This window comes from Punica granatum, chromosome 4 (genome assembly GCF_007655135.1).
Source record: "Punica granatum isolate Tunisia-2019 chromosome 4, ASM765513v2, whole genome shotgun sequence".
Taxonomy (NCBI): Eukaryota; Viridiplantae; Streptophyta; class Magnoliopsida; order Myrtales; family Lythraceae; genus Punica; species Punica granatum.
In genome coordinates, this window is record NC_045130.1 from 38392232 (window position 1) to 38416362 (window position 24131).

The 24131-nt window shown below is 40.2% G+C and overlaps 4 protein-coding genes across 4 annotated transcripts; 1 reads left to right on the plus strand and 3 right to left on the minus strand.

The window, feature by feature from the left end:
- The first annotated feature begins 839 nt into the window (after window positions 1-839).
- LOC116206018 (putative pentatricopeptide repeat-containing protein At5g37570) lies at window positions 840-3309 on the plus strand. Its single transcript, XM_031538739.1, has one exon. It carries the CDS (start codon window positions 1056-1058, stop codon window positions 3246-3248), a length of 2193 nt encoding a protein of 730 aa, XP_031394599.1. The 5' UTR covers window positions 840-1055; the 3' UTR covers window positions 3249-3309.
- Window positions 3310-3410: 101 nt separating this feature from the next.
- Window positions 3411-5263, minus strand: LOC116206019 (bidirectional sugar transporter SWEET3). The gene is made up of 6 exons (XM_031538740.1): window positions 5043-5263; window positions 4900-4936; window positions 4532-4754; window positions 4242-4403; window positions 3938-4057; window positions 3411-3834 (listed from the first exon to the last, which is right to left on the minus strand). The coding sequence occupies exons 1-6, from the start codon at window positions 5080-5082 to the stop codon at window positions 3643-3645; spliced, it is 774 nt and encodes a 257-aa protein (XP_031394600.1). The 5' UTR covers window positions 5083-5263; the 3' UTR covers window positions 3411-3642.
- Window positions 5264-9513: 4250 nt separating this feature from the next.
- LOC116205852 (RNA polymerase sigma factor sigE, chloroplastic/mitochondrial) lies at window positions 9514-13086 on the minus strand. The gene is made up of 6 exons (XM_031538538.1): window positions 12934-13086; window positions 11402-12161; window positions 11111-11257; window positions 10740-10976; window positions 10172-10435; window positions 9514-10079 (listed from the first exon to the last, which is right to left on the minus strand). The coding sequence occupies exons 2-6, from the start codon at window positions 12098-12100 to the stop codon at window positions 9882-9884; spliced, it is 1545 nt and encodes a 514-aa protein (XP_031394398.1). The 5' UTR covers window positions 12101-12161; window positions 12934-13086; the 3' UTR covers window positions 9514-9881.
- Window positions 13087-19346: 6260 nt separating this feature from the next.
- On the minus strand, window positions 19347-23664 carry LOC116203284 (transcription factor SPEECHLESS). Its single transcript, XM_031534958.1, has 3 exons — window positions 22967-23664; window positions 21599-22180; window positions 19347-19802 (listed from the first exon to the last, which is right to left on the minus strand). The coding sequence occupies exons 1-3, from the start codon at window positions 23393-23395 to the stop codon at window positions 19737-19739; spliced, it is 1077 nt and encodes a 358-aa protein (XP_031390818.1). The 5' UTR covers window positions 23396-23664; the 3' UTR covers window positions 19347-19736.
- Window positions 23665-24131: the final 467 nt, after the last annotated feature.

Below are 24131 nucleotides of genomic sequence, written 5' to 3' on the forward strand. Positions count from 1 at the left end.
TGACATAGAAATGCAATAGTTGATAGAGGAATGCAAGTGGATATTGAACGTGAACCGGACGAGAGTATATACTATTGCGCTACATCATAACCTTAATTGTTTTGTTAGATGAATAAATGAACGGACCATAGGAATTTGACTTCATGGGGAATTGTCGAATCAGTTTAGAGTCTCCTCGTCATCGACCTGAAAGCTCTGGCCAAAGCCTTTCTGTGTTCGGGATTGTTTCAGATAGGGTGGCAAATTGGGCCGGCCCGTTTACTATGGGGGCCGTGGAACCCTGTCCGAGCCATAAGCCATTGGGCCGACCCTCTGTTCGACATTACATCTCGCTCTAGCCCGTCATCCCTGATATTGTCAAACACCGAATTAATACCAAAAATATATATATCTATTTAAAAATAATTCCTTACAAAGTAATGCTTAATCTTTTTTAAAAAAAACCTAAATTTATAAATATGCGATTTGACGAGTCGATGGCGGGAAGGGAAGAGGTGGACAAGTGATAACAGGCATGACCGCACGAGAGTGACAAGACCGAAGAGACGATCAGAAGAGAGATTGGGTTAGGTTAGGATTTCCCGTTTCAATTTCATATTCAATTTTCGTTATTTGTCTTCTTTTTATTTTAAATTATCAGGCTATCGGGACGGGCCGACCCAAATGAATCAGGCCCATCCCAACCTGATATACTACCAGTCCTAGTCCGTAAGTTTCACGCCACAATAACTAGGCCATGGCCGCTCTTATCGAGCTGTGCCTAATTTTTCCACCCTTAGCTTCGGGAAGTTGACGATACCGAATCGAGCTTTTGCAAGGAGCCGAAGGTTGGAGGTTTATTCATTGCTCTCGAGAGGAGGAGCTTTTTCTTGCTGATAGAAAGCCCACATATTCACTGGTTACTAGTGGGTTGGGCATGGTATTAGGCCCATTAGCCGTCCTCTTAAAGGATTGTCGGCTCAGAAGTTTCATGACCGCCATTGCACAACATTTCCGTCGACGAGGCAGAGCAGCTTCGAGCATTCAAGTCTCTGCTTCGTCACCGCTTGATATTGATGCTGGTGAAGCCCAAAGCATTTCCGTTACGAACATGGACAAAGCTCAGCCAGTTCCCGTCCCTTCGCCGGAGCGTCACAACTCAGCAGGCCGACGTAATCTCCACCAACATTTCCATAACGCAGCACTTGAGGTCTGGCAAACTGGACACTGCTCGAAAGATGTTCGACGAAATGCCCGAACGGTCCGTGGTCTCGTGGAATACCATGATTTCCGGTTACTCCAAGTGGGGAAGGTATCCTGATGCCCTGAGCCTCGTCTCGAGCATGCACCGCAGCGGGATGAAGCTCAACGAGACCACCTTTTCCACCGTGTTGAGCATTTGCGCAAATTCGAAGTCTTTGAAAGGCGGGAAGGAAATCCACTCCCTCATCCTGCGGTCCGGGTCAGAGAGGTTCGAGCTCGTTGGAAGTGCCCTGCTTTACTTCTATGCAAATTGTGCTGGAGCTCAGGAGGCCGAGTGGATTTTCGAGGAGTTCATTCATATGAATGACCGGCTGTGGAACTTAATGATTGTAGCTTACGTGCAGTATGATTGGATGGAGGATGCAATGGACGTGTTCGAGAGAATGCCAAGGCGGGACGTTGCCGCGTGGACCTCCCTGATCTCGGGGTTTGCAAAGCAGGAGGATGCGGGATCCCAGGAGACAGCCTTGGAGCTGTTTCAGCTTATGAGGGAGACTGGTGAGGTAGCACCGAACGAGTTCACCTTGGACTGTATTCTGAGGACTTCTTGCAAGCTCGGAGTTTCTCGACTGGGTCTGGCCATCCATGGCCTTGTGATCAAATACGGGCTCCAGTCTGATGACTCCATTAGCAGCGCCCTGATTGAGTTTTACTCCAGTTGTGAAGCAATCAATGAGGCGAGGAGGGTTTATGATGGAGCAGTGAATCCGAGTTTAAATGCTTCAAATGCTTTGCTTGAGGGACTTGTTTCAATGGGTAGGATCAATGATGCTGAGGTGATATTCAACGGACTCTCTGAGCTAAAACCGATTTCGTATAACTTGATGATTAAAGGGTATGGACTAAATGGGCAAGTCAAGGATTCGAAGAGGCTGTTCGATAAGATGCCTCAGAGAACCATAGCCTCCTTCAATACAATGATAGCAGTATATTCGAGGAATGGGGAGATCAATAAGGCTATGCAGCTCTTTGATGAGATAAAGGGAGAAGGAAATCCGGTCTCGTGGAACTCCATGATCTCCGGCTGTATCCAAAATGGTCATTATGAGGATGCATTCAAATTGTACAGGGAAGGGCGGGAATTATCAATCACCAGAACAAGATCAACTTTCTCCGCTCTATTCCATGCCTGCTCATGCCTTGGGTCGCTTAAACTCGGGCAGATGCTCCACGCCCATGTGCTCAAAACGCCGCACCAATCAAATGTCTATGTCGGGACATCTCTCGTAGACATGTACTCCCGATGTGGGTCCATTGACGATGCTCGAAGGTCGTTCTCAAGCATCTCCTTGCCTAATGTTGCCGCTTGGACTGCCCTGATCAATGCGTACGCCCATCACAGGCTTGGGTCGGAGGCAATTCGCCTGTTTGAGGAGATGCTAGAGAATGGGGTCTGCCCTAATTCGGCCACATTCGTAGGGATCCTCAGTGCTTGTGGCCATTCGGGTCTAATTGAGGAAGGAATGAGAATCTACCGAGCAATGGGAAATTATGGGATCATCCCTACGTTTGAGCATTATGCTTGTGTGGCCAACCTGCTGGGTCGATCGGGCTATTTGAAGGAAGCAGAGGAGTTTATCGATCAGATGCCCATTAAAGCAGATGGGGTCGTGTGGGGAGCCCTCTTGAGTGCGTGTTGGTTCTGGGCGGATATGGAAGCAGCAGAGAGAGTGGCTGAAAAGATGTTCAGGATCGACTATAACAATGTGTCTGCTCACGTTATCCTCTCGAATATCTATGCCCTGTCGGGGAGGTGGAGGGAGAAGAGGAAGGTGAGGAAGCAGTTAAGGGGACTGGCACTGAAGAAGGACCCCGGGCGGAGTTGGATCGAGCTAAACAGCGGGTTTCATGCCTTCTCTGTGGAGGACAGAGGCCACCCACAGTGCGACTTGATTTACTGGACTTTGGAACGTATAACAGCGAATGTGAACTCACTAGTGATGCTCGACTATGTTTCAGAACGAACTGATGATATTGCTGATGTAAATACAACAGTTCCTTTGTGACATTGTCCATTCCTGGCTTATTTCGAACTAATGAGAAGAGTATGAGAATCAAGACATCAAAGATATCTGCTCGGGGAATCTGTGAGAACCAAGAGCATGGCGAAACAAGCCATAAGAAAGTGAAGAGAACAAACGCATTCTTATTATCATGAACACAGTATGAATCAGAACATGAACCATAGTCGGATTTTGATACAAGGCTATAGGACTTTCCAATTTCACTCATGGAAATTGACATAAAATATCTTGGTACAATTAACAAGCTTTAGGTGGTGTACACAGGTAAATAGAAGAAACAGAGAGTGAAAATCTTCATCGAACTTCATTTGAAATTTAAATCCAGAAACAGGGTCAAATTTTTGCAGACCGTTCATTACATGGATTGAAGCTAAAATCATGGAGCTTGAGAGCAGGAGTTATTAGTGATCGCGGTCTCCGGCTGTTTCGGTTTCTCATCGCTGGTGTTGATTGTGCTCTTCTCGACATCCCATTTGCCTGATTCCTGCATGACTCCTCCTCTCTTCCTGTACTTGCAATACAGCACGAGTTGCAGTATCCCTAATGGGCTCCCCACAAGATTAGGTGACTGCCACCACCAAGAAAAGTTCATGTCATTCATATTTTGTTCGACATGTGTTTGCTTATGATAATCGGAATTAAGTCGATTTTGTTCTTTATAATATACGTACGGCGAGAAAGAGATCGCAGCCCAGTAGCCCGTAAGCCATCCAGAGGGAACTGGCGAGGAACGAGAAGAAGGACAGATAGAAAGGCATGAACTCCACGCTCTTCGTCTTTATCACTTGCCTCTGCACGCAGTGTTTTCCATTAAGCAATTACTAGCTTACCTTAGCTTGACTCATGATCCGGAGTGAGTTCCGGTACATTTAAAAGCAAAGATAGATATTTGTATGTTCATAAGATCGGGCGATGACTTATCCAAAAGGAAAAACAAAGAGAAAAAGATCGGGTGATGAGAAGGTGGCGACTTACTACTGCGACCAAAGGTGAACCATACATTGCGATAGACGCCACAAGCCCAATGCTCCCAATAAACATTTTACGGTGAGGGTGATCATGGAATACCAATGCCGAGATAAGTGCTGCAGCTGAAAATACAAGTGCAACACTCATTGTGGTTACCGCGACTGTCACCTGCAAGGTATGATTATGCGAAACTGCTAAATAATAGTAGTGCCGAAAATTCGATAAATGAGGTGTGGTGGAATAATGCATAAAACAATGAATACAGTCGAACTATAAGCAAGCCAGATAGAGCTTGCCTTTCTTCGTGGTGATGCAAACCAGAAGTAGATAAGGATGAAGGAGAGCTCGAGAAGGATCCCGACGCCATTGATCGTGACCACCGGGAAATTCTCCCACTTGTAGCTCACGACCGGGAGACCGTACCAGGTGTAGAGGAGGCAGTTCAGGAGCGCCACGATGTAGGGAAAGCATGAGAACTCCTCGGTGCTCTTCTTCCTCAGAACCCTAAAAAATGTCAGTCTGCCAAACACACACGCGCATGCCAGCCGACCCAAAAGTTCAGTAAAGATATAACGGTACCATATCGAGCATTTGTAGATGGAAAACTTTGATATAGGGGAACAAAAGGAGAATATTACGAAACATCTATGTGAGATATATTTACATGGGAGCTGCGTAGAGCAACAGGGAAGCAGCATTTCCTGCAAGAATAAGAAAGCAAATGATCTCTCTAGACTTAGAAATTAATTATATGAATGCAATAAGGAATGATATATTGTCTAGCTAATTAAAACCCTATACACATACCCATGACACCAGTGGCTAGATGGAGTTTGCTGTCTATCATTTCCTCGTAATCTTCCGATCGACCAATCACGATGAAAGATGTGCCAATATCTATGTGTGTGTGTGTATGTTTATATAAGTCCTAGGATACAGAAGTTGATGATTCCTCTTATTTTAGCCAAGCACACCTTTGGTCGAGCTTATAGTAGCAAAGCTTTGTGCTTGTCTTGAAGACCGTGTGTTTGCTAATATATATATATAGAAGAAGAATTATCTATTTTCAAAAGAAATAAAAGAAAACAAAAATTAAAGACAAATACATGCATGGAAACAGTTTAATTAACCACCAGCCGCAGAGGGTTGCGGCTCCATATATGTGAGAAAGTTAACCTGCGGGTGCATAGATTCGCAGCTAAAAGCAATTTGCTGTTGGGTAGAATCGATGCCCGAGCGAATACTAATTTTAATATATTTTAAAGGTACCATGTCAATGCTCATACCTGAAGAATTAAGAATATAATTTAAAAAAAAAAATGCCAGAGGTGGAAGTGGTGCCTGACTTGTTATTGTGATGATAATGTTTATATGTTGGGAAGAAAAAGCGAGGTGCGAATTTGATGATCAAATGGATCAAAACTTGTGGCTAAAAGGTGATATGGAGCATGCAGTTTTGTGTCACCATGCATGAAATGCTATTCTATATGCATTTGATCTATGCAATCATGTCATCACGTAAGGGAAAAGGAGGGGAATAATTATTTATTTAATTAATTGATAATACAATCAGAAATAATGCATGCAATATGGAGAAGAAGAATTTCAGTCATGATCACTAGTGTTGTTTGTATGTGTGTATGAGTGGGAGTCGAGAACTTCTTCCCCCCACTATATCCACTTGGCACATGTGTGGTTGTCAAATTTAATCCTACTACATGTATGCTTGGTATATTGTTAATTAGTTTATACATTAATTAAGTAATGCTCACATATATTGCTTGCATTCTTGCCTCTAATTAATTCCCAAACCCTAAAATAAGAATACCAAAATCAGAAAGAAAAGGGTTCTGCGTAATGATACATGTTATCAATTTGGAAACAGAAGCAAGTCCTCAGACTTGATAATATATATCATATACAACAATTGAAGAGAAATTCTTTTTACGTTTTTTATTTTATTGGAGGTGAATTCAAAGAATTGTATAATCGTCTATTCCTGATATTGGTAAATGACCCAAAGCAGTTTGATTATAGTTCAATTCGTGACTATTCCTAATGGACGAGGTAACAAAGCAACCTTTGCCCCCACTGCCACTAAATCACCACCCCCTAATTAGTCAAACTAGTGCTTGTTTTTGCATCGAGGACCGTTGCACCAGGTGCCGTGCCAAGGTATGAGTGTTTTATATATCACATTGAGCAAAGACAGTTGTTGCTATTCAACGGGCTTATTTATTGGCAAGAACTTATTGAATCCATTGGTTTATATCCTACCAAGTGAAGGTTGCTTGGCTACGTTGGTCTCTATAAATTACACACAACAATATAAATGAAGAAAAAGATTAGGGTGTTGTCCCTTTTAAGCTTTAATACAAATTAATCATATCCAAATTATCATGCTGTAACGAAAATAAAAGCTTTTAAAACATAATTGCGTCAATTTTGAGAGCGATCAAGAAAACCGATGCAATTGAAAAAGAGAAGTGAACGTTTCATTTAAGGTAAAACATTCTTTTAAAAATTTCATTTATTTTGATTCTTTAATTTACAAGATTGAAAACTGTTGAATTTGAGATTAATTTCATATGACAATAATGGATCGACCTAAAAAAGAGGATGAGAATATTTTGACATAATACTTTGAGTGTGTTTGTCATTCAAAGCAAGGACACTTGGAAAAATGATACATTTCTTATTGTTTAGTAAAATTATTTGTTATTTAACAAAAGTCTTGTTATTTTGAAAATAATATTTTTTTCCACAAAATAATGAGCTTCTTTTCATTTAATAAGTGAGACTTTTATTTTAAAAAACAATAAATTTCTGGTTAAATAACAAGACTTTATTATTTCACAAAAAAATTTCACTCACAGTCATCCGACGGCGTGTCTCTTTCTAATTGATCTATGCAATGTACTCCTTTTAAGAGCCTCCCAATAGAAGTTAATTCCTATCCACTTTGTCATAAAAAAGGGAAAAATATAATATCAGATCATTTTTTATAATATTCTTTCTTCTGATTGTAAGTACACGGTTTGTAAGTCAGATTCGGTCCATTTGATGAGAACCACTTTCGGGGGAATAAAAATAGTTGAATTCCATCCTCATATTCCTTTGAGGTGAATTAGATTTGGACAGACATAACGATATTCTGTCCGTCAGCAAAAATAATTATCTTGGTAATTGCGATATTTTGTCTGTCAAAAAAAGCATTTTGCTATGCTGAAGAAGGAGATGGGATTGTGCGATTCGACATAATGTTCGGTACGGGAAAAGAATTAGAAGCATTTAGAATATCTTCCCTCAAGCAAGCACATTATTATCATTGCAAGTTAGTTGCCTAGCTATACATGTGATAGTGAAGTGAAGTTGACCAAACCAAACCATCTATCCATCCACTTGATGATGAGATGAATATGGGCATCTATTAGTACTCACAATTCCTCAACCCCATTTTAATTGGTATGAAATTGAAACACATGTGCTTGATAAAGATCACACACACACATTCCATTTAATTGCATTGTTCCATACCCGTCTCAGTCGAACATCTTCTAGTATTATCTGCTTGGCTGAAATCATTACGTACGTATTTGATTTGATCCATTGATCCATTGATTGATATATATATATATATATATATGAAAAATAGCTGAGCCGTGACATGTGCGGGGTGTTTCGATGATTATCCCGGGTCTTGGAGGAGTATCGGATCGGATATAGAGAAGATGGGCCGTGAGCATTATAGCAAGTTGGGTCGGATTGAGGTCCATATAATTGAAGATAGGCCCAAGACATGGAAGCTTAGCCCAATTGGGGAAAATTAGCCCAGGAATCCAGCATGGAGGAATTTGGTTTGAAGTTGGTCGGTCTGCAAGCAACAGGGGCGGTGGGAATTTGATTTTCTTGGCAGCCGATCTCATGCTTGAAGCTCAAGCATGTAAAATTATCGTGCTATCTCTTTAATTTAGTAAGTCGAATAAATTGGAACGTATCTCCGACATTTCTAGGATATTCGTTAGAGAGTCAGATAGTCAATTTTCTATTTCGATTTTATTCCGTGGCGCATATAATTTAGATATATTCTCTAGGGTTTCAATGTACATGCTGACATATACGTGCCGTTTATTTCGTTGTAAACTCTCCAAACACACATCAATCAAACACATATCTTTTGTCCTTTCGTTCATCGTTCTTCCTATTCCTCGCACTTCGTTTCATTGTTCTTACTTTTCAAGACATTTCTTTTACAGCACTTTCAATTCCCGTACTTTTCCCTTCAACCGATCCGTGAGGATCAAAGCCGCATCCGTTCTTGGAACTCCCGGGCATCCAAAGCGAAGATTGCAATTTTCTTCGACACCGGCTGCCGAAGCATCTCTAAGGATTTGTGGGTTCACTTATATAAGTGGATTCCCACGAATTCACAACTCAGTTTGCTGAGTTGAATTTGGCCGAGAGAATAATGAGGGGGCTTGCGGGGCCACTCGTTTATTTTTCGGACTTGAATTCGCGTTCGAAGGTGAATATTTTGGTGAAGAATCACAAACAGTCAAATCTTCGGACTGCGAATCGTCTAAGACGCACTTTAATTTTGAAGATCAAGCCCTGTTTGTTTTCAAAGAATTTGATTTTAACTTTAACTTTAACTTTAACTCAACACACTACACAACAAAAACACAAGTTTCCCAAATCAAATTTATAACTACATCTCATTTGTCATTTTCCACAATCAAAATCAAAATCAAAGTAACTTTAACTCTGAATCCAAACGGCCCGTTACAATCTAGTCACTGTTCAGTCCCGCGGACTTTTGAAACCGTGGTACACGCTTTGTTTTGATGAGATTGATTGCGACACGTTAATACTCTCTGAATCGTATCCTGACACGCCTACAATCACCACACGCATGGCCGAGTTGGTGTCTAATGTTTTTAGCGTGAACAGGACCTTTGATTGCTGATCAAGGTAAAAACCTCCTCTTTATGTTTCGTTTTCGGTGAAATGCCCAAAAGGAGGATGATCGATGTTGGCAGCATATGCTTTTTTTGAAGCGACAACATGTGAAACTCAATTTATATTTCCTAAAAGAATTTTTGAGCCAAAAAAAATGAATCCCGGCATATTTTTTGCACAGAACAGGAACCACATTCGGACATGGTGTACAACTTAACTGAAACTATGGCGTGAACACATACATGATCTTCGCAGCTCGAGAAAATCTCGAATCAGAATCAAATTCCTCTACTCAAGATTGTGATGTAAGATATAAATATGAAAGTAACGAGTTCTATATATATGTTTTCGGTCAAAATATCTCAGGGACAACTGAGTTTCTTTATACAGAAGAACATCTGTTTGACAATATAAAATTTCACTCGATTTTAGCTTTGCTTTATATTCGTATCAGGGATCGATGTACATATAGAACCTTCAACATTCGTCACAACAGACAGAAAATATATGGTGTTACGTATTCTCCGCAGCTCTGCAATGTTATACACATATTTAAATACCGATCGATAAGGTATGGGACTGCTATTGGAATATACAGCAATGGTTTCGTAAAATGGCGGGATGATGATGGGAAGTTGCAAGACATTGAATGAGGAATAATATGTACTGTGATAGATGATGGATTTCTCACACTATATACCGGCGTAAATAGTCAACTCGAGCTGGATGCTTGAGCTTCATGAGAGCCTTCACTTCGTGCTTTCGAACCATCTCCCGAGATATGTTCAAGTTCCCAGCAATCTCTCCCAGTGTCCTGTCTCCTTTCCCATCGAGCCCGTATCTTTGCCTGATGACTAGACTCTCTTTGGGCTTCAGGGAGTCGAGCTGAAAACATGAAACTTCCATGGTGGATAAAATATCTATTGATAAATGACGAGTGGTTACGAGAACATTTGTAAAGGTTTTTTTTAACTAACCACATCGTCGAGAGCAAGTCTGAGAAGAGCAGGTTGCCTCCTGTTGTCTCCTCCGACACCATCAACATCAGTAATGGCACTAATGAATTCTTCCTGGGTGACAGCATGCCTTGAATGGAGAGAGTAGACTGGCTTCGAAGCCCTCATGACTTCATGGTATCTCTCTGGTGACATTCCAACTCTCTCGATTATCTCATCCTCTGTAGGCATTCTATTTAATTCAAATAGCAGCTCGAGTTTCGCTCTTTGAATCTCAACTCTGACCTGTAAAGTCGATTACATGAAACTCATCTTAACATCTTCAGCGATAGCAAACATTACCCGTATATAATCCTCTAAATATGCCCTCTCTATAAACTATTACTAATAATTTAAAGTTCCAAAATCTCTAATATCCACACATTCAAAGAGTGCAGCCCATTCTTCGGGATGCATTCCTGAAGGAAGGCTAGTATCCTTCCTTCTTCGTGCAATTGATTGAAATTGCAATAAAGACATTGTCTATAGACAATGTGACTGAGAACAGAGAGCAGAAAGTATAATTCTTTAGACAAGAGGAAGTAAGTACCGATTCTAGGCCAAATGAGACACGAGTAAAGCTGGAGACAGTCATGGAACGGATGATGGCATGCCTGATCCAAAACAGGCTATAAGTGGAGAGCCGCAATTTCCTATTCGGTTCGAAGCGATCTATTGCTGCAATAAGCCCCTTCACTCCCGCTTGGCAAAGATCTTGAAATCTCGATCCATTTGCGAAGTCTTGAAAATACTTGTTGATGACGAACAAGACTAGCCGAAGATTATGCTGCAAAGCAAATTAGCTTAAGCGGTCAAATTTGTAGCTCTAAGCCTCTAAGCAACATTTCTTTCTGAAATCATGATAACAGCAATATCCTGGTTTTGCAAGAGAAACTAGAGACGTGGAATAGAAGAGAATACCTTGATGAGTTTGTTTCTAGCTGCACGACCAACCTCCAGGTGTTTCCGCACTTGAGCCACAGTCATTTTTGTGGCATCTGCTAATTCAGCGTCGGCTGGTTGTCTACCCAGTCCAGCTCTCAAGTTCTCCCTCACCTCAAAGAGAGCCTGATTTGTGTGAAAAGATCAGAGTTGGAAAATGGCAACCTTACATAAAACAGGGCGACTTGACTAAACCTTTTGAAAAAGGGACCAGAAAACGTTATACGTTATCTTTCTTTCACTCGACTTTTTCGAGAGAAAAAGGCTCACCTTCATCGGCTGCATCAATTTGAACAGCCAAGCGTGTTCCGTGGAAGGGAGAACAGGAGGTATCTTCATTTTCTTCCAGTCCAAGCTGACCAAATCAGTTGAAGCAGAGTAGTCCCGAACCAGCCTTTCAATCTTCTCATCTTCACTCTTGACATCCTTCTTCTTTTGCTCTGAAGCAACGGGTTTCTCGTCCTTGTTATTTTTCAGTGCGATCCTTCTATCGAGACTCAGTCGTTTCGCTTTCTTTGTCCTGTTTCGGACCACAGTTTGACCAACCTCATCGTTTTCTTCCTCATCACCTTCAGCGGTCTTCTTTCTCCTCTGTCGGCCTCTCTTCTTCTCACCAGTTACTTCTTCAGCGTCAGATGTATTAGGGGTTGAAGTAAGCTTGTATATATCCTCAAGTTTGGCAGCAGCATCATAATAATCCAATTCCAATGTGCACGGAGAAACTTCATCTGTTAAGACAGCCTTCCTAGAGGACTTGCTCCCGTTTCCTACCTTTTTCTTTTGCTTCTTGGACGTTTCTACTGGAGAATGAGTCTGGTCCTGGTGGGTCAGCAAAGCTGTACTATTGTTCTTTTCTCCTCTGAATGCTACAATCAAAGGTCTCTTTACTACAGATTTGCTAGTTGAGAATTTTGAATTAAATCCCACCAGTGTTCCAGAAGCCGAGCTGGAGACGGTCACAACTCCCATGCCAAACTTGTTTACGCAATAGTTTTACTCGATATAAGAAGGCTCTGTTGCTGAAAAAAGGCTGCAAGCATAGAAGGCATACATGGTAAAGACATGATCTCTCAGCGGGTGGTGTGTATTCCAGATGCATGTGTTCTTGAGTATCAAACTATTTTTTTTCGGTTACATAAGCATCAAACTAAGTACTTAGCTAAGCAAAGTCGGATTAAATCCGAATGGGATTAGCCACTGACTCCAAACCCAACAAACATATACCCAGCAAAGTACAATGACAGGCAAGTCAAACTATTGCAAAATTCTAATCATCCACAGAACATTACCCGGTAAACATGAAGAGAACGAACTTCAAATTCTAATCATTTCAACACTATCAAGTGCAGGCTGTTACTGATCAAATCCTAAAGCCACATCAAGATTGAGCCGACAAGGAAATCTCGAAAATCTTCCGTCCAATTAATCGGTCATGCTGAAAAACGCTCGCTTTTGCCTCTAATCAAAACTTATACACAAGCAGAGTGATCTTCAACTGGACACCGATTCACCAACTATAATGCCCTGCCACTCCCCTCATTTCTCAATCATTCGGACTTCACAACAAACCACACAATGCCGACATATCGACATCTCCGAGCCTAAACTATAGAAGTTGTCATTTCACAACTACGACACGCTAATCATCCCAAACAAAACCAATCAACCACACCATACGTCCCCGAAGATCACGAGAACGAGCGGCCATACTTAGAAATGGAAGAATCGACAGGAACCGGACACAATACACAATCATTGAGCATCACGGAATAAAAAATCCAAGACAACGGAGAAAACCGTACCTCAAGTGAGCGAGCTCGACGAGTTCCTGTCGGAGTCGTCAGAGGCGAAGTCGGGTGTCTGGCGAATGAATGAGAATCTCCGGCGAGGAGAGAATTTCCGGCCTTTTAACGGAGTGGAAGGCAATAAAATACGTAAATTACGTAGTCCACAAAAATATGTCTCCCGGGGATCTAAGGGATGGGGACCGCTCGGGTCCGAGATCGACGGCCGGGAAACTCTCCACGTCATCGGAGGGATCCTACGTGGCAGCCCGGGCGGGGCGGGAAAAGATATTTTGGGGAAGGGTTTATGGATTAGATTCGAGAACGTGGTCAGCTCTCATAGGACGACTGGCATCGCGTGAGTCACGGGGCCCACTGTCAGTGGTGGCACTTTGCATCTCTACGTAGCTCATCCATGGCCACATGAATTGAATGAAAAACATGGGAAAAGAAAATTAATTTTTTTAAAGAATTAAATGTTTATTTTATTGAGTGTTTCTAGAGCGGGACACTAAATAATGTGCCATGATGAGATACATACTTTTTACATCCTTTATTAAAACTTACATTTTGACCCGTAATTTTTTTAATCTTGTTACAATATTATCGGGTCACATTTCAAAATAATCAAATATATTTGATTGATGATGTGTCACATTTAGACGTCGACACGTGTTACAATTACTATGTGACTCTTTAACTGCTCCTACTGGTACCACGACAAATCCGACCCGACTCTATTGAAACAAACGGTTTTTCAATAGTATTAGGATAAGGAAATTATTGTTGCCAAAAAGAAAAACCGATTGGAAATGAGGAAAAATAATAAAAAAGATTGACATGGATTGGCCTTCAGCGAACTCTCTGAAAATACTACGGGAAGCCTTGAGCGATGGCGTCGTTTGATGAAGTAAAGCAAAACATATCGATAGGATTGACCATCTTAATCCAAACCAATTTCCCGTCACAACGGCAAGACGTCCGACAGGGGCGATTTTCGAATTGAATGTATCGCGAAATTGATGAGGGTGTTGAAGTTTCAATTCCAATGAAGAAAATTTTCAACTAAATAAAAGGAAATGAGAACCCCGATTGTTTGTAGTAGCAATTTGATGATCGAAAAGGTAGAAACCTTTGTATTAATTGCTAGATGATGATCGAACATGATGGTCAGAATTGAAAATGATAGAATGAAAGGATGAAAAACCTGAAAAAATGGTTAAGAAAACGATTGAATGAACCAATAGAAAATCAAACAAACCGAATTAATAAATAATATCAAACCGGAGTTGTAAAAAATAGGTCTATAGTTTTGGTTTTAGTACTATTAATTAGGGTCGGGTTATGCCCATACCTATTACATGTTGCCCCCCGTGTGGACACGTGTGACGATTTAATTAGGCCAAGTGTTAGATGAGTGAGAGACTAGTACAAACTATTGTGGGTAAAAACCATTAAATAAATAGTTGAAGGATTATAATTTGAGGGATAAAATATGTAAATTATGAATGATTAAGATTTCGTGTTGAAATATCTAATGGATATAATTAGTATCTCATAATGAGACTTTATTTAGTGTCTCATACTACAAAGATCAATTTTTATTTTCAAAAATAGCGAGCAGTAGTGTGGCACACTCTACTGTACCGACGATTTGTGATATCCTTGCAACCATACATTTTATATTAATAAAATTTCACAAGATCGTACCACTCTCCTTTTCAAAAGTTCAAGCCCACAAATTTTTATAAATAATTCTTAACAGTATTGTCCGTGGTTTAATAAAAAAGTATTAATTCTTCATGATTGTATGAGAAAATGTTATATCACCAATGTGTATAATTATTATTATTTAGCCAAACCAAATTTTAATTGTGGGGTGCAATGTTTGCGTGCACGCATGCGTGCTTTCTTTCCACGTAAAATCCTTAATTTGATGTAAAATACTTAATTTCATATGCATGGAAGAGACAAAGATAATAATAATTATAATTATAATAATAATAGAATAATTAAGGCTGAAGAATTTCCAACGGCGAATTATTGGGGGAAGCTGCAGACTTTTTGTGAGGCTGTAATTAATATTGGGGGCGTGGACAATAAAATAAAAGACACAATTTCAATTAAACCACACACACGGCTTCATCGGTTCGATGCTTCTACTTTTCTCAATTTTAATATTAAATTCTCTCAACTATTCATTACTTTTTCACAATTCAACAACACAATTATTACTTAATCATTATTTTCTCTCAATTATTTATTATTTTTTCACACTTTTTCTCATAATTCAACAATACAATCATTACAAACCAATTAAAATCAAAACTCAACTCAACTCAACTCTCAATCCAAACACACTCTAAGAGTGTGTTTGGATTTGCAACAATTTTCAACTCAACTCAACTCAACTCCACTTATCTTCAATTCAACATCACAATCATTACTTTTTTTTATTTTTTAAATATTTTTAACTATTCAATTCAATTTTTAATATTAAATTCTCTCAACTATTCATTACTTTTTCATAATTCAACAACACAATTATTACTTAATCATTATTTTCTCTCAATTATTTATTATTTTTTCATACTTTTTCTCATAATTCAACAATACAATCATTACAAACCAATTAAAATCAAAACTCAACTCAACTCTCAATCCAAACACACTCTAATTCATTCACCTATTTTGCCTCAAGAATGAGAAGAGACTGGGTAATTATCAAGACATCGAATATAGCGAGATCGTCAAAGGCTTTGGCCGGGATCCGCTGGTAAAATATTCTGGCGGATTAGTGAGGGATTAGCGAAGGAAACTTAGCGAGGGATATATGTTGCCAGGTTTCCTAGTTCGTTCAATTATTCTTTTTTATTTCCCCTGGAAACATTGTTCATTCATTCATTTATCAGGTTGTTATTGGCTAATATCGAAGCAGTTTCGTATTTCATTTCAATTATATGTCACACATGTGTTAATAAAACCATAAAGACATGTCCTGGTAAAGTTCTGGAAGGAACCAAAAACTTCTTTGCGTGCATTGCTGTGATAAGATAAAGAGTCGATGTTACGTTCTTGTGATGCATGGATAAGATGGAGCGTCGAGGCAATTATATATATAACATGGGCAAAGGCCAATTAGCCCATCTGGCTTTATACATGGATAAGATGGACCCATGAGGCCTGGGAGAGTTGAAATGAGCTCGGTCGATCATTAGCAAATGCATATATAGAAATGTCACAGGACTAAACCTAAATTTCTAATAGCACAAGACATAGACCTATAGGTAGATGCCGACCGGTATGTGCCTCATCCGAAGCAAATTATGCACCAATAACTTTGCGAAGCAAATTCAGTAGAAATCCTATACATATGCTGGTCGACGTTCTAGGGGTGGGCAGAACAACCATAAAGGGGAACCAACCAACTAGAGAGATGAAACCCCATATATCCAGAAAATCGATAAAACCGTGCCGATGGTATATGTCGAACTCAAATCTTTTCTGCATTTTGGGATGCTTCCATTTTAGAAGCATTTCATTGCATGATGAGCTTAAAGAGAGAATATTTAATAATTGTTTGGAGAGAGTATTAATTTCGATGCGTAAATTGTGAACTCTTCACTATAAGAGAGAATGTATTTTTTGCTCCCATTTTTTGCGGACCCATCAAAATGGATGGCCAAAAGTCCCGTGGAATGGGTCTGGAATGACCCAAAAAACTTGGTCCCTCAAGATAAGGCTTTGGCCGACCCTTTCCAATGAGTTGGCAAAAACTGGTGGTCATAGACAAGCCTATACCGACCCACAAAAAAGGGTCGCATGGGTATGATTTTTGGTGACCCATTATTTAAGGTTAGCACAAGTTAGTCGTCCTAAGTGGGATCTATTTCGGCTCTTACAAATGGGTCGCCCCATGCCGTACTTTAGCTGACCTTTATAAAAGAGTTGACAGAAAAGGTCGCCTCAGCCCTACGTATGCCGACACTTTCATAATGGGTCAAAACAAGCGGTGCTTAGGGCAACTCATCAGTAACGATCGGGAGTAAAGATTGCCAAATGTCTCCCTCTCTCCCGACCTTATTGGACACGTTGCCATAAATGTACATGGGGCGACCCTTTCATGGTCAGGAAAGGCCTATTCTATTTCAAATGTTTTGTATTCACAACTGGTAGCACGCTAATAACATGTTGCCAAAAAGAGCAAAGACCAAAAAGGGAAATCGAAGGGTCGTCAAACAGTACGCAAGTACAGTCCATTCCGACCCAAAAAAAGATCACATCCAGCGAGACTTTACCCGACTCAAATTTTTAGGTCGGCCAAGCAAGGTTTATGAATGACCCATAATAGGTTGGCCTAGACATGTCAAAGTCGACCCATCTTTTTTTGGGTCGGACAAACAACCCCTATGTTGACCATTACATATGGGTCGCCTAAGACCGAATATTAAGTGCTAAAATGAAAATTTCAAAATTTGAAAATTAAAACTTGGAAGTAATATAAGTGCGCTGCTCTCTATATCTCCCTCCCTGTATTTATGTTTGTCTCCATCTTTCTTTGTCTTTGCCTTTGCTTCCCGCAGCACACCGGAGCTCTGAGCCTCAGCCGCCTTCAGCACGTCTTCCTCCTTCTCGGTCCAAGCTCCTTTGCCACCAAGTTCCTCGTCTCAGCCTCCAGCTCTACTCATAAAATGTGTTTTCCTTTCGACGTCTTAGGCCTGCTGACGTTAATCGATTGACGTCCATGAGCTCAGCTCGTCTTCCTCCTTGACTAGCACTGGAGCGGCTCAACATCAGCTCCTCCATAAGATCTCTTGCTATTATTTATATGCTCGTCGCCCTCATCTGCCTCATCTTCTCTACTACCACAACTATGATGCCTACTTGAAGGTCAACTTGGGCCTCGCACTCTTCATGGCGGCCCTTCTTATCGTCCCCATCATGGAGGCCATGTAAATAAAGGGCTGGTTCATGTTGCTCTAAGTGGTTTGTTGTTTCATTAATTTGTTTTCAATTTTTCAAATTACTCAATTTTCTAGATTTAGGGTTTACAGTTGTAGCTTCAATTTCAATATTTTTTTCTATGGTATGACTATTATTTGGTAAAATTTTTTGGTGAATACAGTGACATAGGTCAACAACATGTTTCGAGGTTAGATTATTAGGGTTAATCAGATAAGTTCATAAGACATTTAGACGTTCTTTGATTCCATGTGATTTCATTTGCTTAGTACTAACTGTTCATGATTTTGTTTTGATTTTTGCAATCGACTATCGATGGGGAGTTTGTGGTAATACTTAAATCCATGTTCTTGAGAATCTATCTACAGAAAAGGGAAGATGATGAACAAACATTGAAGGAGAATATGTTCTGGTTGCAAAGCTTCAAAGATAAAAGACAAGAATGGAGTGAAGAAGAAAATTCAAAGAGAACAAGAACTACGCATGAATTTGTTTCACATGTATTTGGCTTTGTCAGGTCTTGTAACTGTAGGATTCATAAATTATTTTGTAATGACTTTGGACATAATTATTCATGTTGTCAATTTGATTCATGTGTAGATATATTTTTTCATATCACAATTTATGGCACAACTTGTTGATAGAATCTAAATGCTAATGTGCATTCTCGTATACTGATAACAAGCTAATAACATGCTAGTAACGTCCCGACAGTGGTTTCTATTATTTGTGCTCGTGGACTGACAGCGAACTATTAGCATGCTGCCAGAGGACGTTTTATATAAACATGTATCATGTTTGGGTCGACCCTTCGAAGGTCAGCCAAGACAAGGATCTCACGACCCAAAACATTGGGTCAATCCAAGTTTGCTTAGGTCGACCCAAAATCTTGGGTTGGCCCTAATCATGGCTTTGCCTATCCAAATTGGGTAAGCCCAAGTTCCCATTGGACGACCCAAAATATTGGGTTGTCTCAAGACAGTGCATAGGCGCCTATCACTTTAGCCAACTCATCGTTATGGGTCGCCTTTGGTCGGGTATATAGTGACTCATTTGAAAATAGGTTGCCGAGTATATCACAACTGTACTTTAGGCGATCCTTTTTAATTAGTCGGGAGATGGGTCGCCAAAAGTGGGTCGCCCCAAGTACTTTTATGGGTCACCCCAGGTACATTCTCTTGTAGTGCTTCAGATATTCTATCAAGCAAACTGATAGACCGAGCTCGTGGGAGATAATGGCATGTCATGACTGTTAGTAGGAGCAAATTGATTTTAATGACATCGATGGTTTCATGTTTCATATATATTTAAAGCTTTGATGATACCGTCGATCTTCCCAAACACGGATAGCTACTCTTATAAAGAATGTGATAAATTTTGAGCTGTGAGATATTATATATATTACAATAATAATCAAGCTGTTAGAGTAGGAACGTACTGGTTTTCTATGTTAATATAATTCAGAATAATGCATTCATTAATTGACGACACATTGGTAAGCTTTGAGGCAGCTCAAGATTACAGGAGATCGCGCCAATTAGCTAGAGGATTCACTGCATTGACCACTAATATAGAGTCACATGAAATGAGGTAAATCATAACTAGAACTAGTATAATAAGAAGAACCTATATAGACTCGATCTGCACAGATATAGTCCGATATCAACCGCCATGGTTTGAATATTTCCAAGCCTTGAGAAATATCCTCAGGATGATATCCGCTCCATCTGTGTCGACTGTGTTCCTAATTAATTAACTAAATCCTCGCTTATTTAATAATTAATAATCGTTTTCACATTAGGAAGTGAGCCGAATTACACGATAAATCAACTTAATATGCGGTTAGGACTTAAGTCCAGCTAGTGAAAGGTCTGCTGGATTTGGTGAGCGAGGTCATCCGCACTCAGTTGGCATTCAATTCCGATCTGCCCAACAAAAAAGATGCCCACAGAATTTGTAATCATTAGCACCTTGTTCCATTCACGAAATTCTATAAATGTGCACGAAATTAAAAATAATAAAAATAATAAAAATAATAAAAATAATAAAAATAATAAAATGAACAATTAATAAATAGACAGGGGATCGATAGAGATAGAGTTCATTGTTTTCAGTGAAGCATTTGCGGATTTCGAGGGGCTGTGTGATGATTGTGTTCCGTTTTTCACAGCAAATCCCATCATACAGCTTCCAGTACGAACACCCAAACGTCGTCAATGTCAAAAAAAGGGGAACTGATGGGATGTAAGACTTCACTGCCAAAAGAAAATTTTTTCCCGCTTTCGAACAAAATCCTCAGATCTTTGTCAGTCTTTTCCGCAAAGGGAAGATCGTTCCCTTGTTTATGTATGACATTAAATAGCCCAAGCAACCAAAAAAAGAGGGAACTAATTCAGTTGAATAACACCCATCCTCGAATTAGTATTCAGTTAAAGATGTCCACAATCACTAATATATAGCGTTAAGAAAGCATCGCGATTGAATATTGGACTTTTATGTATGATAAATATTTTTTCTAGAGTTAGTATCTTATTTTTGTATGAAGCGGATTCATGTCTAATGAGTATTACTCAAGCCTCTGTGAAGTTAAAGGTGGCGAGAGAAGCAAACATAGAAAATGCACATTTGCAAAACGCTACATTTACTATTTTAGGATCATTTCGTTCAGGAGGCGAATAATGAATTGGGCGTGCAGTGACAAAAACACAAACTAGAGCAAATTAATAGATGTAGGGTTCCCTAATAATAAAGCTCTCTTTTTATGAACGAGTGAACGAATCAGGGAGGAGAGAATTTGAAATTTGTCTGTATTGCTCCAAATGTGGAGACCACCACGTGAATTCAGGGGGTAGTTCAGCAAAGCTCAATGAAGGAAAAGAGGGGCCTGAAGAATATCAGCTATTTACTCGCTATTTCAAATATTTGGAATTATTTGTGTTTAAAAATAGAGATGCAATACAGTTGATAAATTATATGCAATACATTTAGTAAATTGTACTTTCATGTGAATAAATTTCATTTCATATTAGAAAACATTGAAAAGACTTTATGGTAAAAAATTAGTCGATATTTGAACACTAATGTTTTTGGTAAACAAACAAGAATTACTCTCATAGCCAATATATGTTAAGGTATTTGTGGTCAAAAGAATTTAGAAAAAAAAAATTGGGGAGAAAGGGTATGTCCGTCTCTAGCTAAGAAAGCCTATGGCAACGTGTAGTATGGGGTATATCTATATTTAATAACTTATACAAATAAATTTGTCTTGGTACTGTCCCAAAAATTTAGTTGACGATATTGATACGTCCTACTCTCCATTTTCCTCATTCCCAAGTTTGAGTATTTTAGTACCCCCTCCGCATTAATATATATAATGTAATTCTCGAGATAGAAAAATAAAGAAATTAAATCAATGTATTTGCACTTTTTTTAATGTATTTGCACTTTGTTATATAAAATGGACCAGGTGCAATTAGTTTTTTTTTTTAAGATAATGAGTACAATGACAACTACAAGTGTTCTGGGATAATTTCCATATGCATATATTGTCAATATAAATATCATTTTATTTAAAATCTAAATCCTCATTTTCTATAATTACAATATTTTACTTAAAAAAATACTTTGAACAATATTTATAAATATATGCTTTTTAGGATAGTTGACAGTTTATAGCGTTTCAAAATAGTAGCCAGATGAATGTTAAATTGAGGTCACTCACCTTGATGGTGAAGGAATTAACCATTGTTTCATCAACTGAATTGATGTTCACTTGTAGGATCTCGAGAGAGAGCTCCTCGAGCACCGCGATAATTTTCGTGATCTGCCCGGGAATCCGAGAGGACACTGTCTTGAGAAGGAGGTTTGCACCGGAGAACTTAACCTCCACATCAGCTATGGACGACTTAGAGTTTGCTGCAAGCTCGTTGAGGTTTTCGTTGATGGAGGAACTAGAGGACGAGGTCGGAGATGGGGAGGAGAGGGCGCTGCTGTAACAGCTTCCACCACCGCTGGCCGCGGCGGCTGGTTGCATTAGTCTAGGCCTGTAAGGGCTGGTGGGCTGTGGGGTTCTGGGGCTTACGGGTAGGTTGAGTCTAGGGCTGAGAGGGGGTTTGGACCTCGGACTGAGAGGGGGTTTGGACCTCGGGCTGAGCGGCGAAGGTCTAGGGCTCAAGACCGGACGGGGGCTCAACACAGTCTCACTATAGACCTTGCGTTGCTTCTTCGCTTCAAGGGATTGAAGGATTTGCTGGAGCTCGTTGATGTAGTCCACAACGCCTCCAATAATTGATGCTTGATCACCCTAGATGTATAGAAAGGAGATAATTAAGAGACTATATATTGAGTTTAGGGCTCAAATCATTTACCCGTAAACTATATATACTAACTTTATTAATTAGCATTCGAGGAAGTTAGTTAATGGGTTATCAATCATCAATAACATGGCTAAATTTGACATATATGCCGCGGAAGACTTTCAATGCATGAAGATTAGAAGACAAAAAGGGAAGGCCCCCACAATATCATGAAGTCCGGGGACCCATATAGTTTAAAGATGAAAAGACCAGATGGACAAGAGCCCGAGAATCATTAACGATGACCATTATTATCGTGACACACATTTCACAATTACAGCATGATTCTTATTTTTTTTCTTTTTCTTTTTCCAATATGTGAGCCTAATATAATGAAATAGAAATCCTAATAACTAATAAAAATGTTTGGATAGTTTCACTGAGTATCAAGCCTGAGAGAAACGGTGATGTTGCTTGAAACCTTAAATAAATATGATATTTTAAAACCATATACATATTTAGGAATTTAATATAATGGGAAAAGTTCAAGGGGAGGCCGCAAACGGGAAGAGCAAAACCCGAGAGGCCAGGGGGGCCAGGATACGATGATTTCATGAAAGAAAGGATTACGTGTTATCGTTTTTCATGACTTCAAGGAACCCGGCACCAGGATCATCGTTGATTCTGACCATGTTTAAAGTATCGATATAGCTTTCTCATCAAAGTAGCCATGCATGTATATATGTATGATCAACAAAGTAGTGAAATTAATCAATACGGGTAGAAGACCTCACCCTTTTCACGTAAAAGCAAGGCATCAAGGACCTTAAAACCGAGAGGTGCTCGTTCATTTGCTTCCTCCGGTTGCGCTCCACCGTTATGTGCGAAATCCGCTGCTGCCCGTCTTCCTTCTCAACGTCCGAGGAGTCCGCCACAGCCCTCGGCCTCTTGCAGCTCCTCGGTGAGCTAGTCCCCCCTGCAGCACCCTCAGCCTCAGTCTCGGACTCATGACCGACATGAGAAGACGACCACTGGCCTCCCCCCAAGCCCAACCCTGACCCGAGATCTCCCACCTGGTGATTGGCAGCATCCAGCTGGGCTAACTCGGCATCCAGGCTCTCGAAGATGCTGAAGAGGTCGTCAGGCGAGGCGGGACCCGTGCCAAAGCCAGTCGTGTCAGCGAATTCATGGTGTTCATCGAAGATATTTGTGGTGTCGCCCATCCCGTCCACCAATGTCCTCTTTTTCTTCCTTGGTGAGGGTTCAGAGAGAAAAGAATGCTTAAAGGGAATAAGTAAATATTGGAACGATAGGGGAGAGAGAGAGAGAGAGTGAAAGGGACTAAACTATCGCCATCAAATCAAATCTGTCACTCACTCAACTCAACTCCAACCTCAACCCAACCTAAATTGTTGTCTTCCTCTTCCTTTCCTCTCTTTCAGCGTACAATGTTTTTTTTTTCCTTTTTTCCGCCCAAGGTGGAAGGCTGTTATTTACCGTTTGGGGGGGGGGGGGGGGGGGGGGGGGAAGAGACGTAGTCACTCGACCGGCCGATATCAATGGCAGGCGTCTCTGAGGCTGGGGAAAGAGCACAGAAGCCGATGATGGGAAGGCGGCGGAGTGAACAGAAGATCAGATAAAGAGTGAGACTGAGAGAGAGAGAGAGAGAGAGAGAGAGGATATGGCCGTTAGGGTTTTAGGTTTTGGTGTCTGCAAGTGCAGAGGGGAGAGAGTGAGAGAGAGAGAGCAGAGAGTAAAGAGAGATGAGCTTTCTTATTTGAGTGGGGAAGATCGAGGACGCAAATTCTTTTCCCTGCTCTTTTTTTTAGGGCTAATGCCTATTAAAGTCGTAAATGAATAAGATATTAATTTGTTACATGCTAAATATGTTGGTTCGGTTAAATTAATCGTTATGAATTCAGATGATCACATGGGAAAAACGTGTATTGTGTATTACGA

Coding starts and splice junctions, on each gene's coding strand:
- LOC116206018 (XM_031538739.1), top strand. CDS start 1,056: ATGCTGGTGAAGCCCAAAGCATTTCCGTTACGAACATGGACAAAGCTC.
- LOC116206019 (XM_031538740.1), bottom strand. CDS start 5,082: ATGATAGACAGCAAACTCCATCTAGCCACTGGTGTCATGG. Junction 4,937..5,042: donor TCTAGCCACTGGTGTCATGG/GTATGTGTATAG, acceptor TTATTCTTGCAG/GAAATGCTGCTTCCCTGTTG. Junction 4,058..4,241: donor GTTCACCTTTGGTCGCAGTA/GTAAGTCGCCAC, acceptor CACTGCGTGCAG/AGGCAAGTGATAAAGACGAA.
- LOC116205852 (XM_031538538.1), bottom strand. CDS start 12,100: ATGGGAGTTGTGACCGTCTCCAGCTCGGCTTCTGGAACACTGGTGGGA. Junction 10,977..11,110: donor CTAGAAACAAACTCATCAAG/GTATTCTCTTCT, acceptor TTTGCTTTGCAG/CATAATCTTCGGCTAGTCTT. Junction 10,080..10,171: donor GACTTGCTCTCGACGATGTG/GTTAGTTAAAAA, acceptor TCATGTTTTCAG/CTCGACTCCCTGAAGCCCAA.
- LOC116203284 (XM_031534958.1), bottom strand. CDS start 23,395: ATGGGCGACACCACAAATATCTTCGATGAACACCATGAATTCGCTGAC. Junction 22,181..22,966: donor CTTGCTTTTACGTGAAAAGG/GTGAGGTCTTCT, acceptor CTATACATCTAG/GGTGATCAAGCATCAATTAT. Junction 19,803..21,598: donor TTAATTCCTTCACCATCAAG/GTGAGTGACCTC, acceptor TTTGTTGGGCAG/ATCGGAATTGAATGCCAACT.